This window comes from Sceloporus occidentalis, unplaced genomic scaffold (genome assembly GCF_023333645.1).
Source record: "Sceloporus occidentalis isolate IW3139 unplaced genomic scaffold, rSceOcc1.0.p SCAF_4, whole genome shotgun sequence".
Lineage (NCBI taxonomy): Eukaryota > Metazoa > Chordata > Lepidosauria > Squamata > Phrynosomatidae > Sceloporus > Sceloporus occidentalis.
The window spans coordinates 159,646,853-159,664,749 of record NW_028316984.1 but is presented as its reverse complement, the minus strand read 5'-3'; the positions used below and the strand labels follow the sequence as shown (position 1 = coordinate 159,664,749).

General features: G+C 40.5%; 1 protein-coding gene across 15 annotated transcripts in view; it reads left to right on the top strand.

Annotated features, from left to right (window-relative positions):
- Positions 1-17,897, top strand: part of RALGAPA1 (Ral GTPase activating protein catalytic subunit alpha 1) — a 241,084-nt gene that overhangs the window by 174,352 nt on the left and 48,835 nt on the right. For all 15 annotated transcript variants that reach the window (XR_016280990.1, XR_016280989.1, XR_016280992.1 and 12 more), the window contains 3 exons: positions 8,018-8,089; positions 9,448-9,571; positions 10,388-10,543. Coding sequence is in view for 11 of the 15 variants with exons in the window: in XM_089522122.1 (XP_089378248.1) it covers positions 8,018-8,089; positions 9,448-9,571; positions 10,388-10,543 (352 nt within the window). In the remaining 4 variants the exon portion in view is untranslated. The remainder of the gene's footprint in view (positions 1-8,017; positions 8,090-9,447; positions 9,572-10,387; positions 10,544-17,897) is intronic.

Genomic DNA, 17,897 nt, shown 5'->3' with positions numbered 1-17,897 from the left:
CAAACCCTATATTTATCCCTCCGTAGGGTTTTGTTTAGGATTTAGAAGGGGGGAAATCTATTTTTTTTTATTCTGTGTCCTCTCCCTAAACTCCTCTATGGATGCATCATTATTTCCTAGCTGATCTGATTTCTGCAGTCAGTTGTAACTGTTTATATCTTGCAGGCGTTATTTTTATAAGAAAGGGTGTGTCTAAACCTCTTCTAGAATACTGCACAAGACATTAAAATTATGCAGGTGTTCTCGGTTACTATATAACAGTCAACTGTCTAAAAGTAGACTTATTGGATTTGTAGTTGTTTTAACTGTGAAATGGGTCAAGAAGGCCATTTTTGAGGGAAATCTTTATTTCATTTTATAGTTATGTGAGCATAGTTTCCAAAATGAACATTGGATTTTTTTTCTGTTCACATACATTTTGCCTGATACTTAATTAAGACAGTCTCTTCTTCATGATCTCTGTGTCTCACATATATGGGTTTTGAGCCTGTGCAGAGCCCATTCAGAAACCTTTAGGCTGGTTTTAGTTAGATGATTTTAAATCCTTTTTAAATTTTTATTGTAACGTTTTAAAAGTGATTTTATCTGTGAGCTACCTTGGGTCCCTTTTTGGGTGAAAGGTTGCATGTAAATGAAATAAATAAATATAAAATAAATACAAGGTATATCCTAGCCTGCCAAGCTACCGTCCCATCAGTTTCTCTCCAGCCACCAGCAGAATGACATTGTTCAGATACTTCTTCCACTTTCATTTTTATGCTTTTCTTTGTCTTCTGCAGTTATGTGACCTCCCCCTTTAAACCTTGTTCCTCATGTAAACAAAAGGTTTCACTCACTGATTGTCATTCTCTCTATTTATTTTGTCTTGGAGAGGATCATATTGTAGAAAAGTGCAATATTTGTAAAGAGTTTACAACTCAAGTGCTGAAATAGGGCTTCTTGTCTGAATGCCCACTGTTGGGAAAGATGCTTGCGAGACTCTGAAGAGGGTGCCTGTAATGGGACTTCGGATACTGTTTCAGCTTTGCTCTCAAAGCTGCAAAAACCCAAGGCAGTATTAGTAGTGATGGCTTCCATTCCATCCTCTGTGGCATCTTTGGCATCTACTCTAATCCAGATCATTCCATCCATTTCAATTACTGTGTCCACCCCTGTTGCTTCTGCTGCCTGTCAGCTAATGTCTTTCAGCAGAAGGGGATGCATTGTTAAAACTGAGCAACAAAGAAGGCAAGTTTACCCATAAGAGACCTTCTGTGCATGGCTCCTCAGTACTGACTTCACAGTCACAGCCAGATAATTCACCAGAGAAACAGGTTAAACACTGCAGCCAAAGTCAGTTCCATCCATGACTTTGTCACAGGTGATGGTTCAGCCTCCCATCCTGCTTCCCACTGTGATTACACCTTTGGAATTCTCAGTACCAGGTGCTCATCCAGTTTCTCTGTCACTTCATTTGGTTGATCTTTTTCAGTTACACCCTGGTGTTAGGACCTCAAAGCCAGATCTGATGCTTATCCCTTTGTCTTGGGACAGAGACTCCCATGGTCATCACACTCCACTGCTGCCAACAGGTGGAAATTGTCTCCCTTCCGTAGGGAGCTTTCTTATGCTTCCTCCAGGCCCTGTTGTTCGACAAAGTGTACCGATACCGAGAAGATTCACCATACAGATACTGAAATGATCATTCATGGAGAAAAGTCCTGAGTTCATATCTTTCATGCTCATTCTCTTACCGTGACTATCGAGAATATTACACGCACTCCCCTTCTTACCAATACCATAGCCTCTTCAGGTCTCTGATCCATCTTGCACCTGAGCACCATTCACTTCAGTGTTTGTCTGTGGCCTCTCATCTGTACTGATCACCCTGTAATCATTCTCCACTTACTTGAGGCTTCATAATTTTCACCACACCATCACCTTTGGTTCCCACTCCCTCACTCCTCTTCAACTGTATTGCGTTCTTTGTCTCCAGTTTCTGCTGCTTCAGACTGTCCTCTGTTTTCATTATTGATGTTGCTGTGTGCTACATCTGCTGTGACTTGGATGTCTATGGTACTTAAAGCTCCAGTGCCAAGTGTTTTACGTGCTACGTAGGTTTAATTTGCCCCTTCCACTCATGTGTTTGCTCCTCCAGTGTCAATAAATTGCCTCTACTATTCCACCAGTATCAACTATGTCTGTAGCACTATGTTCTGTTGTTCTTGCTGCCTTGTTTTCTCAGCCTGTGTCAGCAGTTTCTACAATTTTATCAGGTGATGAATGTGCGTCTGGCTACTTATCACCACCCTCTTCATTTCCATTGACATCCTCACCTTCTGGAAATGTTGAAGACATTACTACTCCTCTTCCACCAGAGGATGCAAAGGTCTTTCCTGATAGTGTTCTCTGAATAGCTGAATCCATTGGCTTATCTGTTACACCACCTCCTGCACCAGCTGAAGATCCTGTTTTCCAGATGGTCGACTCTCTGGCATCTATTCCAGCCACTATTCCTATCTTACCTGCTTTAAAAGAGCTCATAATGCAATCCTGGTCAAAAAAACCACATTGCTTCCACCCATGTCTCACAGATAGGAGCACTTATATAAGATTCAACAGAAAGGTTTAACCTGTCTATTTACCCATCCAGCATCCAATTCAATAATAGTCAAGGTTTTACAGTACAAGAGTGGTACTGAGCACATTCCACCTCAGCCAACAAGGAAGATAAAAGACAGGATGCCTTCTTTAGGGTTTTTTTTTTTTTTAACTCTTCTTCTGCCTTAGCCAACCATGTCAAGTACATGCAGGCTTGTGTGGCAGCTTCCCAAAGGTTCTTATGGGACAAAATGCTGACTTTTCCTCCCACTTACCTGAAGAATAGCGTGATGCAGCCCCCATTTTCCTACAGAAGGCCCATACTCTTGTCACTCAACAAATTCAATTTGCTTGTCACAGCATTGACTGCACAACTAAGGTTATGTATGGGATGATAGTGGATGATAGCTCTTAGATATTACACTTGGCTGCAATGTGCAGGCCTCGTTGATGATACAAGATTGATGTATAAAAGACCTCCCTTTTGATGGTTACAGCCTGTTTACTGTGAAAACAGGTCAGTCTTTACATCACATTACTAAGGGTCAATTAGCAACAAGAAGGATGGGGTTTGGAACACAGCAACAACACAAACTGTTGCATTCTGGGTGGAAGTGTCCTCCCCCCACTTTCAGTCGAAATCCCCGTCAAGTGCTTCTTAAACACCTTCACAATGTTCTTCCTCTTCACAATAGAAATATCCCTATAAACAACAGAAGAACCAACATCCTTCTCTGAAAAGTCATCGAGGCTCTGTTTAAAAACCTCAACAAAAAGAGAGAGAGAGAGAGATTCTACTACATTCCAAGGTAGCATGTTCCACTGATATTCAGTGATGCATCTTTATACTTGTGATCTTGTCTAGTTTCTTCATAGCTTCCCTTCCAGGTTCTAGTCTTCTGATTTCTTGGCTGCATTCTAAATAATAACTGATGCAAGATATGGAAAGTATTTAAATATTTCATAGAATCATACAATCAGAAAGTTAGAAGAGACCACAAGTGTCATCCAATCCAGTCCACTACCATGCAGGAATGTTGGGAGTGCTTTGCATGTTGGGAGTGCTTTGACACAGTCAAAGCATTCCCAGTAGATGGCCATTCAGCCTCTTGTTTAAAAACCTCCAAAGAAGGAGAGTCCATCACACTTCCAGGCAGTGTATTCCATTGTCAAACAGCTCTCACTACCAGCAGGTTCTTCCTAATGTTCAGGTGAAATCTCTTTTTTTGTAGCTTGAATCCATTCTTCCATGCCCTAGTCCAAGCCTGCACAACATACGGCCCACCAAAGGATTTTTGGTGGCCCACAAGGATATGGAATGACTTCAAGGCTCCTCCGCTGCTCAACCTTCTCCTGAGGAGAGGGCCATGTGGAGGAGGAGGAAGGGCAAATACTCACCCTGCAAGGCTCCTCTGCTGCTCGGCTTTCTCCCAAGGAGAAGTTCGGGCAACGAAGTAGGAGGAGGCCAGGCAGATACTTGCCCTACAAGGCTCCTGTACTGATGAGCTTTCTCATGAGGAGAAGGCTGGGTGGAGAAGGAGGAGGATGGGCAAACACTTGCCCCCTCAGGGCTCCCCCACTTTGGGAGAAGGCCAAGCAGCAGAGGATAAGAAAATGCTTGCCCTCCAAGGCTCTGTTGCCGCCCAGATTTCCCCTAAGGACAGGGCCAGGCAGAGGAAGAACAGGATGGAATTATTATTAATAAGATTAATTATTAATTTATAATAATTAATATACTCAATTAATACATAGTTAATTAAAACATATGTGGCTTGAAGAAGTTTAGCCTATTTTAATTGGCCCTTTCCTACTGCCAAGATGTTCAGGTCTGTCCTAATCTATGGAGCAGCAGAAAACAAGCTTGCTCCATCTTCAGTATGACATCTTTCAAATATTTAAACATGGTTATCATGTTACCTCTTAACCTTCTCTTCTCCAGGCTAAGCATACCCAGCTGCCTAAGCTGCTTCTCATAGGCCATGGTTTCCAGACATTTCACTATTTTGATTGCCTTCTCTGGACATTTTACAGTTTGTCAATACAGTCGGCCCTCAGTATCCGTGGACTTGCCATCTGGAGACTTCAGTATCTGTGGACTGCAAGTCCTCATTGTTCCCAATGGTGGTGCATGCATGTGGCCACACCACCATAGGAACAGCCAACATTGTCCCCATTGGCGGTGCATGCACATGGTCACACCCCCATTAGAGTCACGACATTTCACCTGAAGCCCCATTGTCCCTAGTGGCAACATGGCCATGTGCACATGCCGCCACTGGGGACAACAGGGGCTCTCCCTAATGGCAGCGGGGCCATGTTCACATGCCACCATTGAAGTCCTGTTGTCCCTAATAGTGCACACACTACCATTGGGGACAACGGAACTTGAGCATCTGCGGATTTTGGTATCTGTAGAAGTGCAGTCCAAAACAGATCCCTCACAGATACCAAGGGGGAGCTGTATCTTTCTTGAATTTTGGTGCCCAGAATTGGATACAGTATTCCAGGTGAGGTCTGATAAAAGCAGAATAAAATGGTAATATCACTTTCCTCAGTCTAGTCACTACACTCCTATTGATGCAGCCTAGAACCATATGCGCTTTTTAGCTGCCACATCACACTGTTGGCTCATGTTTAGATTGTGGTCTACTAAGACTCTTAGATCGCTCTCACATGGGCGTCAAGCCAGGTGTCACCCATCCTGTATCTGTGCAGTTCTTTTTTTCATCCTAAGTATAATACCTTACATTTCTCCCTGTTGATACTTGTTTTATTAGTTTTGGCTCACTCTCTAATCTGTCAAAGTCATTTTGAATTTTGATCCTGTCATCTGGGGTACTGGCTACCCCTCCTAATTTAGTGTCATCCACAGATTTCATAAGCATGCCTTCTAGTCTTTCACTCACGTCATTGATAAAGATGTTGAATAGCACTGAGCAGGCAGAACCCTGTGACACCCTGCTAGTCACTTCTCTCCAGGAAGAAGAGGAGCGATTGGTGAACACCCTTTGGGTTCAGTCAGTCAACCAACTGCAGAGCCACCTAACAGCAGCATTGTCCAGCCCACTTTTTTTCAAGAATATCATGGGGGAATCTTGTCAAAAGCCTTACTGAAATCAAGATCATCCATAGCATTCCCTTCATCTACAAAGCTTGTAAGTCTGTGGAAAGAAAGAGATCAAATTAGACTGGCATGACTTGTTTTTGAAAACCCATGTTGACTTTTAATGATTATGGCATTCCTTTCTAAATGCTTACACATTGTCTAATGATCTGATGTAGAATCTTTCCTAGTATTGATCTCAGACTGATTAGGTGGTAATTGTTTGGGTCTTCTTTTCCCCTTTTAAAATGGGGGTAGTTTCCCTGTTCAGTCTGCTGGGATGTTTCCTATGCACCAGTAATTCTGAAACATTGTTGCCAGTGGTTCTGACATTACTTCAGCCAGTTCTTTTAATAGCCTTGGTTGAAATTCTGGCCCTGAAGGCTTCAGTTCATTTGAGTAGCCAGGTATTCCTGTAGTACCTCTTTACCTATACTACACTACATTTCCCCTACTGCATCATCATCTTCATTTTCCCCAGGTTGTGCACCATTCTCCATTTCAGAGAAGAACAAAGCAAAGAAGATGTTGAGTAGTTCTGCTGTTTCCCTGTCCCCTGTTAGCATTTTGCCGTTCTCCATACAATAGCTCTATCATTTCCTTGTTCTTCCTTTTGCTATGGAAATATCCCAAAAAGCCCTTTTATTGTTTTAAACCTCCCTTGCAAGCCTAGGTCCAAATCATTTTCCCCCTGCATATCCTTCTTTATCTGCATCTCTCAAAATGCATCTCTCTGCAGTCGTGGCTCTTCAACTAACCTCACCCAATTCAGCCACCCTTTTCACCAATTTAGCGGCTAAAAGATATCTCAGTGTCTTAGCTCACATGTATCCACCACTGGCACCCTCCACTCCTATGTGGTCACTGTACTTGATTCTTTCACAAACACTTTCAACCACTTGGGAGCATCAGTGATCATTTACTGACTCTCCAAGTTGCCTACTTGCAACTATTACCTCAGCAAGATGCACAAGTGAGCTCAGTTCTTTTGGATGAGCCGGTTTTGGTTTTCTATAAAGACAAGGTAGTTTGACAACCTCACATAGCATTATTCCCAAACTTGGTTTCACACTTCCATTTTAATGAGTATATAATTCTTCCCACTTTCTAGTCATATCCTATGTCTGATTTAGAAAGCTCTCTTCATTGCCTTGATGTACACAGAGCACTTGCATTTTATTGGACTAATATATTTTTGGTCTGCTACAGTGGATCTCACAAAAGACGTCAGATTTCTTTACAAATGTTTTGTAAATTGGTTGTTCAGACTATTAGACTCTCATATGCACTGGCTAAACTATTTGTGCCAGAGGGCTTGAAGGCTCATTCTACCAGTAGGGATGTAGCCAGGATTTTAGGAAGGGGGAGGCAGACTAAGTGCCACCATTATAATGGGGCTTGGGCTCAGCGGCATAGCAGCACATGCCATTCATTTTGCTAATGGAAGGGGGGGGGGGTTCGGACCCCTCGGACCCCCCCCCCCCCTTGGCTAAGTCCCTGCTACCAGAGCAGTTGTTTCTTGAGCTGCTTTACTATGTGGAGTGTCACTTCCTGCCTTAGCACAGCAGAGCTATATGCTCACAGCCATCCACGTTCATTAGATACTATCGATTGGATTGCAGAGCTTGAGCAGATGCCCCATTTGGATGTGCTGTCCTGTTTTCTGTTTTTCAGTGACTTGACCCGCCGTCCTACGGTAAACTTCACAGTTACCCATTTGTGTGAGGCACAGAGACTACAAAGAAGAAGAATGGGTTGCTTACCTGTAACTGGTTTTTTCCAGTGGTCGTTGTGTTATAGCTCCCTTCTCATAATTTTTGAACAGTGCAAGAACAAATAAATAGAAAATATTTATTTTATAGTAACATCATCAGGATTTTCAAATTCTATAGCTAATCTCTGCCTTTTATTTTGCCCTGCTATATTAATCCTCAATTTAGGGTTCTGTTTGATTGTTTGTCTTTCTTACATTTGCTCCTTTGGCTGGCATGGAAGTACCTTTTTATTACTAAACAGTTATTGCCTGGCCTACTAAAAAGCAGTTTTAAGCACTCCAAAGGGAGTCCTGTTCAGATTAAATGGGAAGATGTGGAATGAAGTGGAGATTATTTTCAAGGTACTAACAAGGATGCAGAAGACCACCTGGGATTTAAAAAAAAACCTGTATGTATGTATTATTTTTAAAAGATCTATTTATCTTTGATATGGAAAAGGCATACAAAAGGAAGAGAACCATAGGAGACTTCATGAATGGAACTCAGAGTGTGTTGTTGTGGTGTCCTATATCTGTTGTTACACAGGGGATATAAATGTTTATTAAATTTTCTTGTTTAGGAGAAGCTTTCATCTCTTGAAAAAAAATGAAAAGCTACTTCGAGAACTAAGAAATTTGGACTCAAGACAATGGCAAGTTATATCCTATATTCAGTCTTAATCAGTTGTTTGGTGTATTATTGTTTTTTAAAACATTTATATTTTACAGTATAACAAGTAAATGTTGTTTCTCATTACACCTGCTACTTTCTGTTGACATTAGTAGGATTTACCTCTGAGTGATTACCTGCATTCACATGTCAGTATATGACAGCATTCAAGAATTCTGGGTCATTGTCCTGTTGCAAGCAGAAACAGCTAAGTGAACCACAGATCTTCCATTCTTAGTTTGTTATTATTGTATATGAGCTAAATTCTGGCTTGTGGGAGAAAAAGCCAGCTAAAGTTCGCAGTTTCCATGATGAACAAACCATGGATAGAAGGCTTTCTTAGCTGCTTCTGCATGAAGCAGGGGCAATTGATCTCAGCTGAGATTCCCCTGGAATTTTGAATTATTGTTTTGTTCAAAATCAAGTCTCTGTTTTTAGGAATGAGAATTTAATTCTTTTTAGTCCTGTAGTTGATTTCAATTTAGTTTAGTTTGTTGTTTGTAAATACCAGTCTAAAAAGAGTAAACAGTTACTTGCTTAACTGTGTAGCAAAGCCATTTTTAAGATTGCTTTGAAAAGAATGAAGTAAATTACAAAGCAATCACTGAGGCTTTCCGAGAAGGAGGAAAAAAACGTCCCAATTTAAAAATCAAAAGACTTCCTTTGGAAGACATTTAGTCAAATAATTTTCTTAATTGTTAATTATCAGTTACCCTTGTTAATGAAGGTTTTAATAGATTTCATTAGTTTGGTTGTTTTGTTTTTTGGTACAGTTGTATTTATTTTTTTAGTTATGTTTTATTTTATTTGTTTTTGTGAACTGCTTTGGGATTAAATACACAAATCTTATCAATTGAAACCAGGTAGAATTTGAGTTTTAGCAATATACTTTACCTTTGATTCTAAAAACAGTGGTGGCAGCCAAGATGATTGACACCAACTCCATACCAGCAATATGTCTTTGGTAGCAAGCTGTTTAAATAATTTTGACTATGCTTTGAGACCTAAGATATTTCCCAACAAATTATAGACATCTAGATTGTATATCCCATTTCTTACTGACTTTAGAGTATTCAAAGGTATAGCCTTGTTAGTCTGAAAAATCAGTTTGCAAAAGGATTGTGTAGCACCTTTGAAACTAACTGAAAGAGAGAAGTTGGAAATATGAGCTTTCTTAGGTTTGAGTTTATTTCCTCAGATGCATGTGGAACTAGACTTAAGTCTACAAAAGCTCATGCCACCAACTTCTTTCTTTCTGTTAGTCTCAAAAGTGCTACAAGGTTGCTTTGCATACTGATTTTAGAGTATATTCTTATGCGATCATATTCCTGTGTCTTACAGCCGAGAGACGCACAAAATTGCAGTCTTTTATGTTGCTGAGGGACAAGAGGATAAACACTCCATCCTTACAAATACTGGAGGAAGCCAAGCATATGAGGATTTTGTAGCAGGCCTTGGTTGGGAGGTACCTTTTTTCAGTTTTACTTTTTATTAATTTTACTTTATAGATTGTAATTTTTATTACTAAGGAATTGAGATTGGAAACTGATGAGAAGAAACCCTGATTTCCAACAGGGTAAACCTTTTTGAGATTATTGGAGACCTGATAGAAGAGGACCTTACCACAGGCTAAGTGACATAAAAATAAAAAATATCTAATAGTCATACTGGTGTAAATCAGGGATAAACAACTTCCAAATATCTGGAATGAATATACAGTGAGAATGTGTCTGTTGACTTACCTTGTCAAGCTTCCAGAATTTCGTAATTCATATTGTTTTGGCATGAAAATGAGTGGTCTGGATGGGGAGAGTCATGGAGTACAAAACAGTCTTCAAGTCTACATGCAGTACATATAACTTCACATTTTGCTAACTCTTGTTGTAAAAAGTCACATAGCAAAAAGTCACATAACAATGTGCTAGTCAGCACAAAGATACCTATTGGACAAAAATTACAAGAATTATTGAAGCCAAGCCTAGGAGCAAGGAAGAAGGAGTAAAAGAAGGAACAAGGCAGCACCTTTAAGACTAACTGGTTTATATATTAGAATGATGCAGTATCAAGTAGTATTAAGTGCCTCAGGTTATGAAGCACATTTATACAGTTGTGGGAGTGTGATAGAACATAATAAAATCCAGAAAGATGCAAATCATGATCCTTAATCTTTTTATGCTGCAAGAGACTAACATGGCTGCTTCTTTGAAGACTACATGAAGAAATGGAATCTTCTGTTCAAGCTGATACTTTTTCTAACATTGTGATGATTTCTGTGTTTAAGGTGAACCTCACAAACCATTGTGGTTTCATGGGAGGGTTGCAAAAAAACAAAAGCTCTGGATTGACCACTCCATATTTTGCTACCTCTACTGTGGAAGTAATGTTTCATGTATCAACTAGAATGCCTTCTGAATCAGATGACTCATTAACAAAAAAGGTAGGTTTAAAAAAAAACAACTTTGTATCTTAAGTGACAGTAAGTTTAATTGCAAAGCACATAATTTCTTTACAAGTTTGCAGTTTTATTGAGGTTTTTGAGCTGATCATACCTTTCACAAGTTGAAAAGTTTTAATCACAGCACACATCTTAAGGTTCCTAGATAATAAAGGAGTAAGTTTGGTAGTCTATCAAGTGAAGTTCCATAACAGAAAGAATATCGTTTGCAAAGGCCCACTTGTATCTTCTGTGTCTCTCCCTTCAAAAAGATATTGTGCTACACTGAATTTGTCTCTCTGCCCTTCACATGTACATATCCACATACATAAATACATTCTTTCACTGAAGTGCCTTCCTACACAAAAGAATTCTTGATGTAAGTATACTTTCTTCCTGTAAATGTATCACACTTAGCAATGTATATCCGGCAGTTGGCTCCTGGTCTTCTTTGCCATCATAGTGACTCCTGCAAATAGGTTTGACCATCTTCTCTTGACCACTAAACCATTACTAAACTTGACTTGACTACTAAACCATTAGGCCTGTAGTAGTGACGAGCATACATATAAAGAACGGGGTTATAATCAAATATAGGCTTATGCATATGGTTAAGCCCTATTCAGGTATTCACTTGGAGGGATAAATGGATGGGGTGGGATTTGAGTATGCATGTGAGCCACATGCTCAAACATCTCTACATACTTGCCAGCCTCACAGTTAATCAAAAAAGAAAAAAAGGTTAACAAAGGCAAAGAGAGGTAATAGTGCAGCAGTTTTGCCTTAGGGGGTTAAGAAAAAGCAAACCACAATGATGGCTGACCAGCAGATTGGGAGATGAGATAACACCAAATGTGTAGATCAACGAGAGACAGGTTTTAACAGAAGAAAGATTGGGATGGAAAGAATGTAACATTCAAAGAAAGAGGAAACTAGATACAGATTAACACCTTAAGAACAGAGTAATAGAAGACAAACCAAAAAAGTATTTCAAAAAATCCAAGCATACAGAGAATTCACAAATGACCATTGATTTAGATAGAAGGACAGTGGTATAATGATATAGTAGAGAAGGATAACTTAATTGAAGAATATCATTTCTTGGAGAAGGAGAGCATAAAAGAAGTGTTTTCCAATAAATTTTTCCAAAGTGAAACATTTAAGAGTCTTTTGAAAAGAATATAGTCAGCCCTCGGTATCCTCATGGGATCCATTCTATATACCAAAACCCGTGGATGCTGGCAAAAGGGTCAGACAAAGCTGAATTATGTCGCCCTTTTCTTCAACATGTATGCAGAAAATATCATATGAAGAGCAGGATTATACTCGGAAGAAGAAGGAGTGAAGATAAGAGCAAAAAACATAGCAGACTTTAAACAATTACTTAGGAAGCTCAAAGAAAAAAATGCAAAGGCAGAATTACTCCTGCACATAAAGAAAACAAAAGTAACAACCACAGATGATCTACGTAAATTCAATCTAGACAGTGAGGAAACTGAAATAGTTAAAGATTTCCTGTACATGGGATCAAACACTGATCAAAATGAAGACTGCGATCAAGAAGACTAGGAATGGGAAGGGCATCCTTAAATGAACTAGACAAGATTCTAAAGTATAAAGATATACAACTGAACATGAAAGTTAGAATTGTCCAAGGCACTATATTACCTCTCACCATGTATGGCTGTGAGAGCTGGACTGAAGAAAGTGTGTAAGAAGAAAAAATCAACTGATATGAGATGTGGTGCTGAAGAAGAATGCTAAGGATACCATGGACAGTCAAAGAGACAAACAAATGAGTCTTTTAGCTGTCCTTGGAAGCCAAGATGATCAAATTGATGCAGTCATACTTTGGCTACATTATGAGTAGGCATGAATCATTAGAATAGACAATAATGCTAGGAAAGGCAGAAGGTAGTAGAAAGAGTGGAAAACTGCACACCAGATAGATGGACTCAATCAAGGAGCTCACAGGCCTGAATTCACAAGATCCCAACAGAGCAGTGGAGGACAAGGAGGTCTTGGAGATGTTTCATCCACAGGGTTGCTGTGAGTCTACCAAATTTACCTCCAAGGGGCGGGGTAAGTGAAGTTGGCCCTGGGTATCTGCAGGGGATCTGTACCAGACCCCTCCCCACGGATGCCAAAATCTGTGGATGCTCAAGTCCTGTTGTTCCTAATGGCAATGTGGCCAGATGGCTGCACTGCCAATTAGGGACAATAGGACTGAAGTCCTTTTCCCCCCTTCATTCCTTCCTTCATCTCCCTCCCCGCTTGAGGCTTCTGCCCCAGGCTTGGCTTCGGGGACAGTTCAGAGGCAGAGGCTGGAGAACTGTCAGCCAGAGGGAGCCAGGGCCAGGGCTTGGGTCTCAGAGCTGCCCTCCCCCTCTCCCCAGACCCAATACTCAGGATGGAACCTCCAGGCTCTGAAACCCAAGCCCTGGCAACAGGGGCTCCAAACCAGCCCCAAAGCCAAGTCTGAGGCAGAAGCCTCAGAGAGGGAGGGAGGGGGGAGAGCGAGGGAGGGTGGGAGGATTTCAGTCCATTTGTCCCCAGTGGTGGCGCAGCTGCATGCATGCACCACCATTAGAAACAACGCAGGCTTAACATCCATGAATGCTCAAATCCACGGATGGCAACTCTGCAGATATTGAGGTCCCACTGTACTTACCTTCCTTATGTTGACATCCAAGCCATAAATTACAATACAGGTGTCATACATTGGATGTGAAGAGAGTAAGAACAGTGTACAGTATTTGAAAAGGACATTGCAGATTGTACTGAGGCTTTATTTGTCTTTTTCCATCTCCAGACATTAGGATAGAAAGCTTCAAAATGAGTAATTGCAAGATGGATAAAGCATGCATTTACCTTTGTTATGATTATGCTAAGAAACCAAAATGTATAGCATACATTCCACCAGATCAGTGGCAGCAAGCACAGCACATGCAGTTTCAGCATCTCTGCAAGTTACGTATAATGCAGCAGGTTGGAAGAAACCAACCACATTTATAAAACATTACAAACTCGATAAATACAGATCTGCGTAGGCAGCCTTTGGTCAAATTGTTCTGCAGGCAGTAGTGAAGTAGAGTGTTACTTGTCTTCACCCCAAACAGTATGGGCTTACATAAGTCCCATTAGCGGGTGGATTGCTGTTCCGTGTCATCCTGAGAAAGACAGGTTGAAACTTACTGTAAATGTTCATTCTGGAATGGCAGGAGGAGCAATCCATGCCCTCAGTACTAACAGAAAATAATTTTGACTCCTGCCTCATCAATTGGCATGCAGGGATTAACCCATAAGTGGGTGGATTGCTCCTACTGCCATCCCAGAATTATCATTCACAGTAAATTCCAACCTCTCATTGTAACCAGCCATTTTTAACCCTCAACGCATTTAGGCAGATTCCTCAATAAGACTTTATTCTGAATTCCTTATCCATAAGAGGAATTACAATCTCTACCTCTGTTACCAGTGTGATTGTCAGTGTAGAACAGTCCGATTTTGAAGCTGTCAATGTAATATGTGTAAAGTCCCAGAGACCTAAAAGAATCACAAAACTGTTTTCAAGCTATCCCCCTTTTGGAAAGACTTCCCATAGTAGCCAGAGGATATTTTCCAACATTGATAGGTTTTTTTCTTTTTAAAATGTACATTTATTTTATTTATTAGCTATATTATTATTGTACATATAAATTTTGTTCTTTTAAAAAATTATTTTTTAAGACCTAAAACATTTGCCCTATTATGATTGAACAATTGGCTATCATTAGGCTTTGCCCCACTCTTATTCAGTACATGTATCTTGAGATGTACTAATCCATTCAACAGACACATTAATGAGTACTGGTTGAAGTGTAATATTGAAGGAAGTGAGACTGGTTGACCTCAGCATGAAGTTTAATGCTTGTAACTGAATTAGATTGCCGACAGTTAGTACAGAGAAATAGCTATGCCTCTGGCAAACTTCAATTATTAATGACTTTTGTTCTGTGCTCAACTTGTGTGTTATTGTTTAACAGACTTTATGTTCTAAATATTTTTGCTGTTATTTTAAAAACTTGAATGAAACTGCTAAGTGTCCTTTTTTCAAGATGACAGCCTAGATAACATTTCATCAAGAGCTATCAGCAGTTCTAATTAGAATAATAGAATCATAGAGTTGGAAGAGGCCACAAGGGCCATCCAGTCCAACCCCCTGCCATGCAGGAAATCTCAATCAAAGCATCCCCGACAGATGGCCATCCAGCCTCTGTTTAAAGACCTCCAGGGAAGGAGACTCCACTACAATCCGAGGGAGTGTGTTCCACTGTCAAACAGCCCTTACTGTCAGGAAGTTCCTCCTAGTGTTGAGGTGGAATCTCTTTTCCTGTAGCTTGCATCCATTGTTCTGGGTCCTGTTCTCTGGAGCAGCAGAAAACAAGCTTGTTCCCTCCTCAGTATGACCTCCCTTCAAATATTTAAACAGGGCCATCATAAATGGGACACAGGGTGAAGTTGCCTTGTTTTAACATATCAAATTTAAAATGATCTCAAGTTTGTATAGATTAATGATTCTGACATACATATTGAGACAGAGAAGACTGTGGTTAATAAGTCAAAACTTACAAAGTCTTTGTTACAACTCCTGAAACTTACTGCAGGCTTAAACTTTAGGCAGAGCTCTGAGATGAGCTGTGAAATTTGAGTCAGGAGTTGTATTAGATAAAATAGCCAAGGGGCAAAATCAGGAGTCAAAAACAAAGATCACACCAGAAGTTGGTACTAAATCATAACCAAAAGGATAAACAAATGCACCAAAGTTCAAGAAGAGCATGTTCAGACCTTGCTAGTCAGAAAAGGAAAGTTGTAAGTGGGAAAGGAAGTTGCCATATGTTCCTACTTTCCTTTGCAGAAGGGGTGGAGAAGCATATCCTTGGGCTACATGCACCCTTGGAACCCACTTTGCAGCCCCTGAAAAGCCTGGACCAATTACCCCAAAGCCCTCCCTTTAAAAAACAAACAGCATGATTGGGTAAAAATCACCCAGAATCACATCCAAACCCCTGCTAAATGCATGCAAAAAAACCTTTCTAAATGCCTAAGGACCATCTACCAACCCTTTTGAACACTTTCTTTTTCTTCCATTTCTTCAAAATGATGACTGGAATATAGCAATAGTAAGTACATTTCTATATTAGTGCACTTAAGCACTCCCAAGCGGTTTACATTGTGTAATCTAATTGCCCCCAACAAACTGCATATTTATTTTAGCAACCTCAAAAGGATGCCTGGCTGAATCAACCCTGAGCCCTTAGCTAGTATTGAAGTCACAACTTTGTAGTTTGTGATAGAGTGGCTGCAGTACAGGGATTTAACCACTGCGCCACCGGGGCTCATAAGACATCACTTCTGGTTATCAGTTTGAAGGAGAAACCAGGGTTCTTCATGGTCTCTGTGACACACAAATGGAGTGTGCCTGTGCAGTGCATCTTTCAGAAACTTGTAGAGCACTACATAAACATTTTGGCAGTAGCCCCACCCACCTCCAGCAGCCACATGTCGAGTCCTTCCTGCTGAAACTGTCAGTTTCTTTTTGTGAGAAATTGTGAGAACAAGGCTCACTTCTGCAGCTGCTTTCATAGGAAGTAGCAATAGGAAGTAGCAATAGCAAGTACATTTCTATACTGCTTTTCAGTGAACTCAGCACTCTCTAAGCAGTTTACAATGTGTAAGCTAATGTGTAAGAAAGCATGTTCATTTATCTATCTTCTTGTCATGGCCTTCTTTGAGTTGATCAGGCTCTTTGAATACAAGTTACTTAGTATTGGTGGCCGCTGCCATACTTGCCCTCTGAGCAGTACAGGGGTGGCTGCATGCCACCTGTCTGTACAGCCCCCAGGTTGCTGAAGGCCTGCTTAAATAAAAGGTCTTTGCTGGTGGGAGGATTTTAAATCTTTAAAACCTTGATAAAAGCAAAACTTTCAGCTATGTTATTGTAAAAACTACTTTGGAATAGGGACCATGGTCCAAGACAGTAAATTCTAAGTACTGTATATACTCATGTACAGTGCATCCACGTCATACCACCATCTTGAGGGGAGAGAAGCAGGCAAGAAACAACAGGCCTCTGCCTACCAAGAAGAAGAGCCCTCCTCCCGACCACCATCTTGAGGGGAGAGAAGCAGGCAAGAAACAACAGGCCTCTGCCTGCCAAGAAGAAGAGCCCTCCTCCCGACCACCTTCTTGAGGGGAGAGAAGCAGAGTCATGATGTGTTATGTATTGTTAATCTGATATTGGAAACCGCTTTGATCGTCCACCGAAAAGCGGTATACAAATAAAGCTTATTATTATTATTATTATTATTATTATTATACACAGCTTTCAGCATATACTGAAAGCCACGCAGGGAGAAGGGGCGGTGCGTTCCATAGGGAAGAATGAGGGTGCACTCATGTGCCGCCACGCAGCCACATGCATGAGCCCCATTCATTTAAATGGGGCTTGAGCATAGGTGGAATTCGCTTTAAACGGGGAGTCTGGAACAGATCCCCTGCATAAAGAAAGGATGTACTGTATAAGTATAGAAATTTTATTCAAAATATTGACCCAAAAAATCTGACTGGACTTATCCATGAGTCAATGTAAGTACTGTACCTTAACTCTCATAAAAATAGAAAACATCCCCTGGTGAAAGGCAAGAGAGTAATCTGTCCTGAAAGCACTGGCCTTCTTCTGTTCTCTCATCCAGCCATCAAGCCATCAATCCTTCACTGTGAACACAAACAATTATGGCCTTCTGTAATTTGTAAGTTCTTTGGCATTGTTTTCTTTTGCTTCATCCTTTAGATCCTTTGTAACATGACCTTAGGTTTTATCCTCAACTTCCCTAGGGGTTATATCAAAATCCATAATTATGGCCCAAAAACCTGCTCTCGACTTATACATGAAGTCAACTTATAGTCAAGTATATGCATGGCAGGGGTTTGGACTGGATGGCCCTTGTGGTCTCTTCCAACTCTACAATTCTATGATTCTAAGTATATACGGTATGTTGAAGGACATTCTTTTTTTTTTCTTTTGAAAGGTAGAATCCCATTTTATATTAAAAGGTATTTTGGAAATCATCCTCAGTTTCAAAAGTAATTTGCTATGAAGCATTGGCAGTTGTATAAGCAACACAAGCATGATCCCTTTTGTGCATGCATGATTTGTTTTTTGGTCCTTTGGGTCTCTGCCATGTATATTGTTTTTTCTTATTATTTTATCTTCCCCTCTTCTGAAGGTTTCTCTTCAGTATGATTCTTTTGCTCAGCAGGGTACACTGTTTCAGCCAGCTTTGTTTTTCCAGTACCCATTTCATCAGCCAGACTC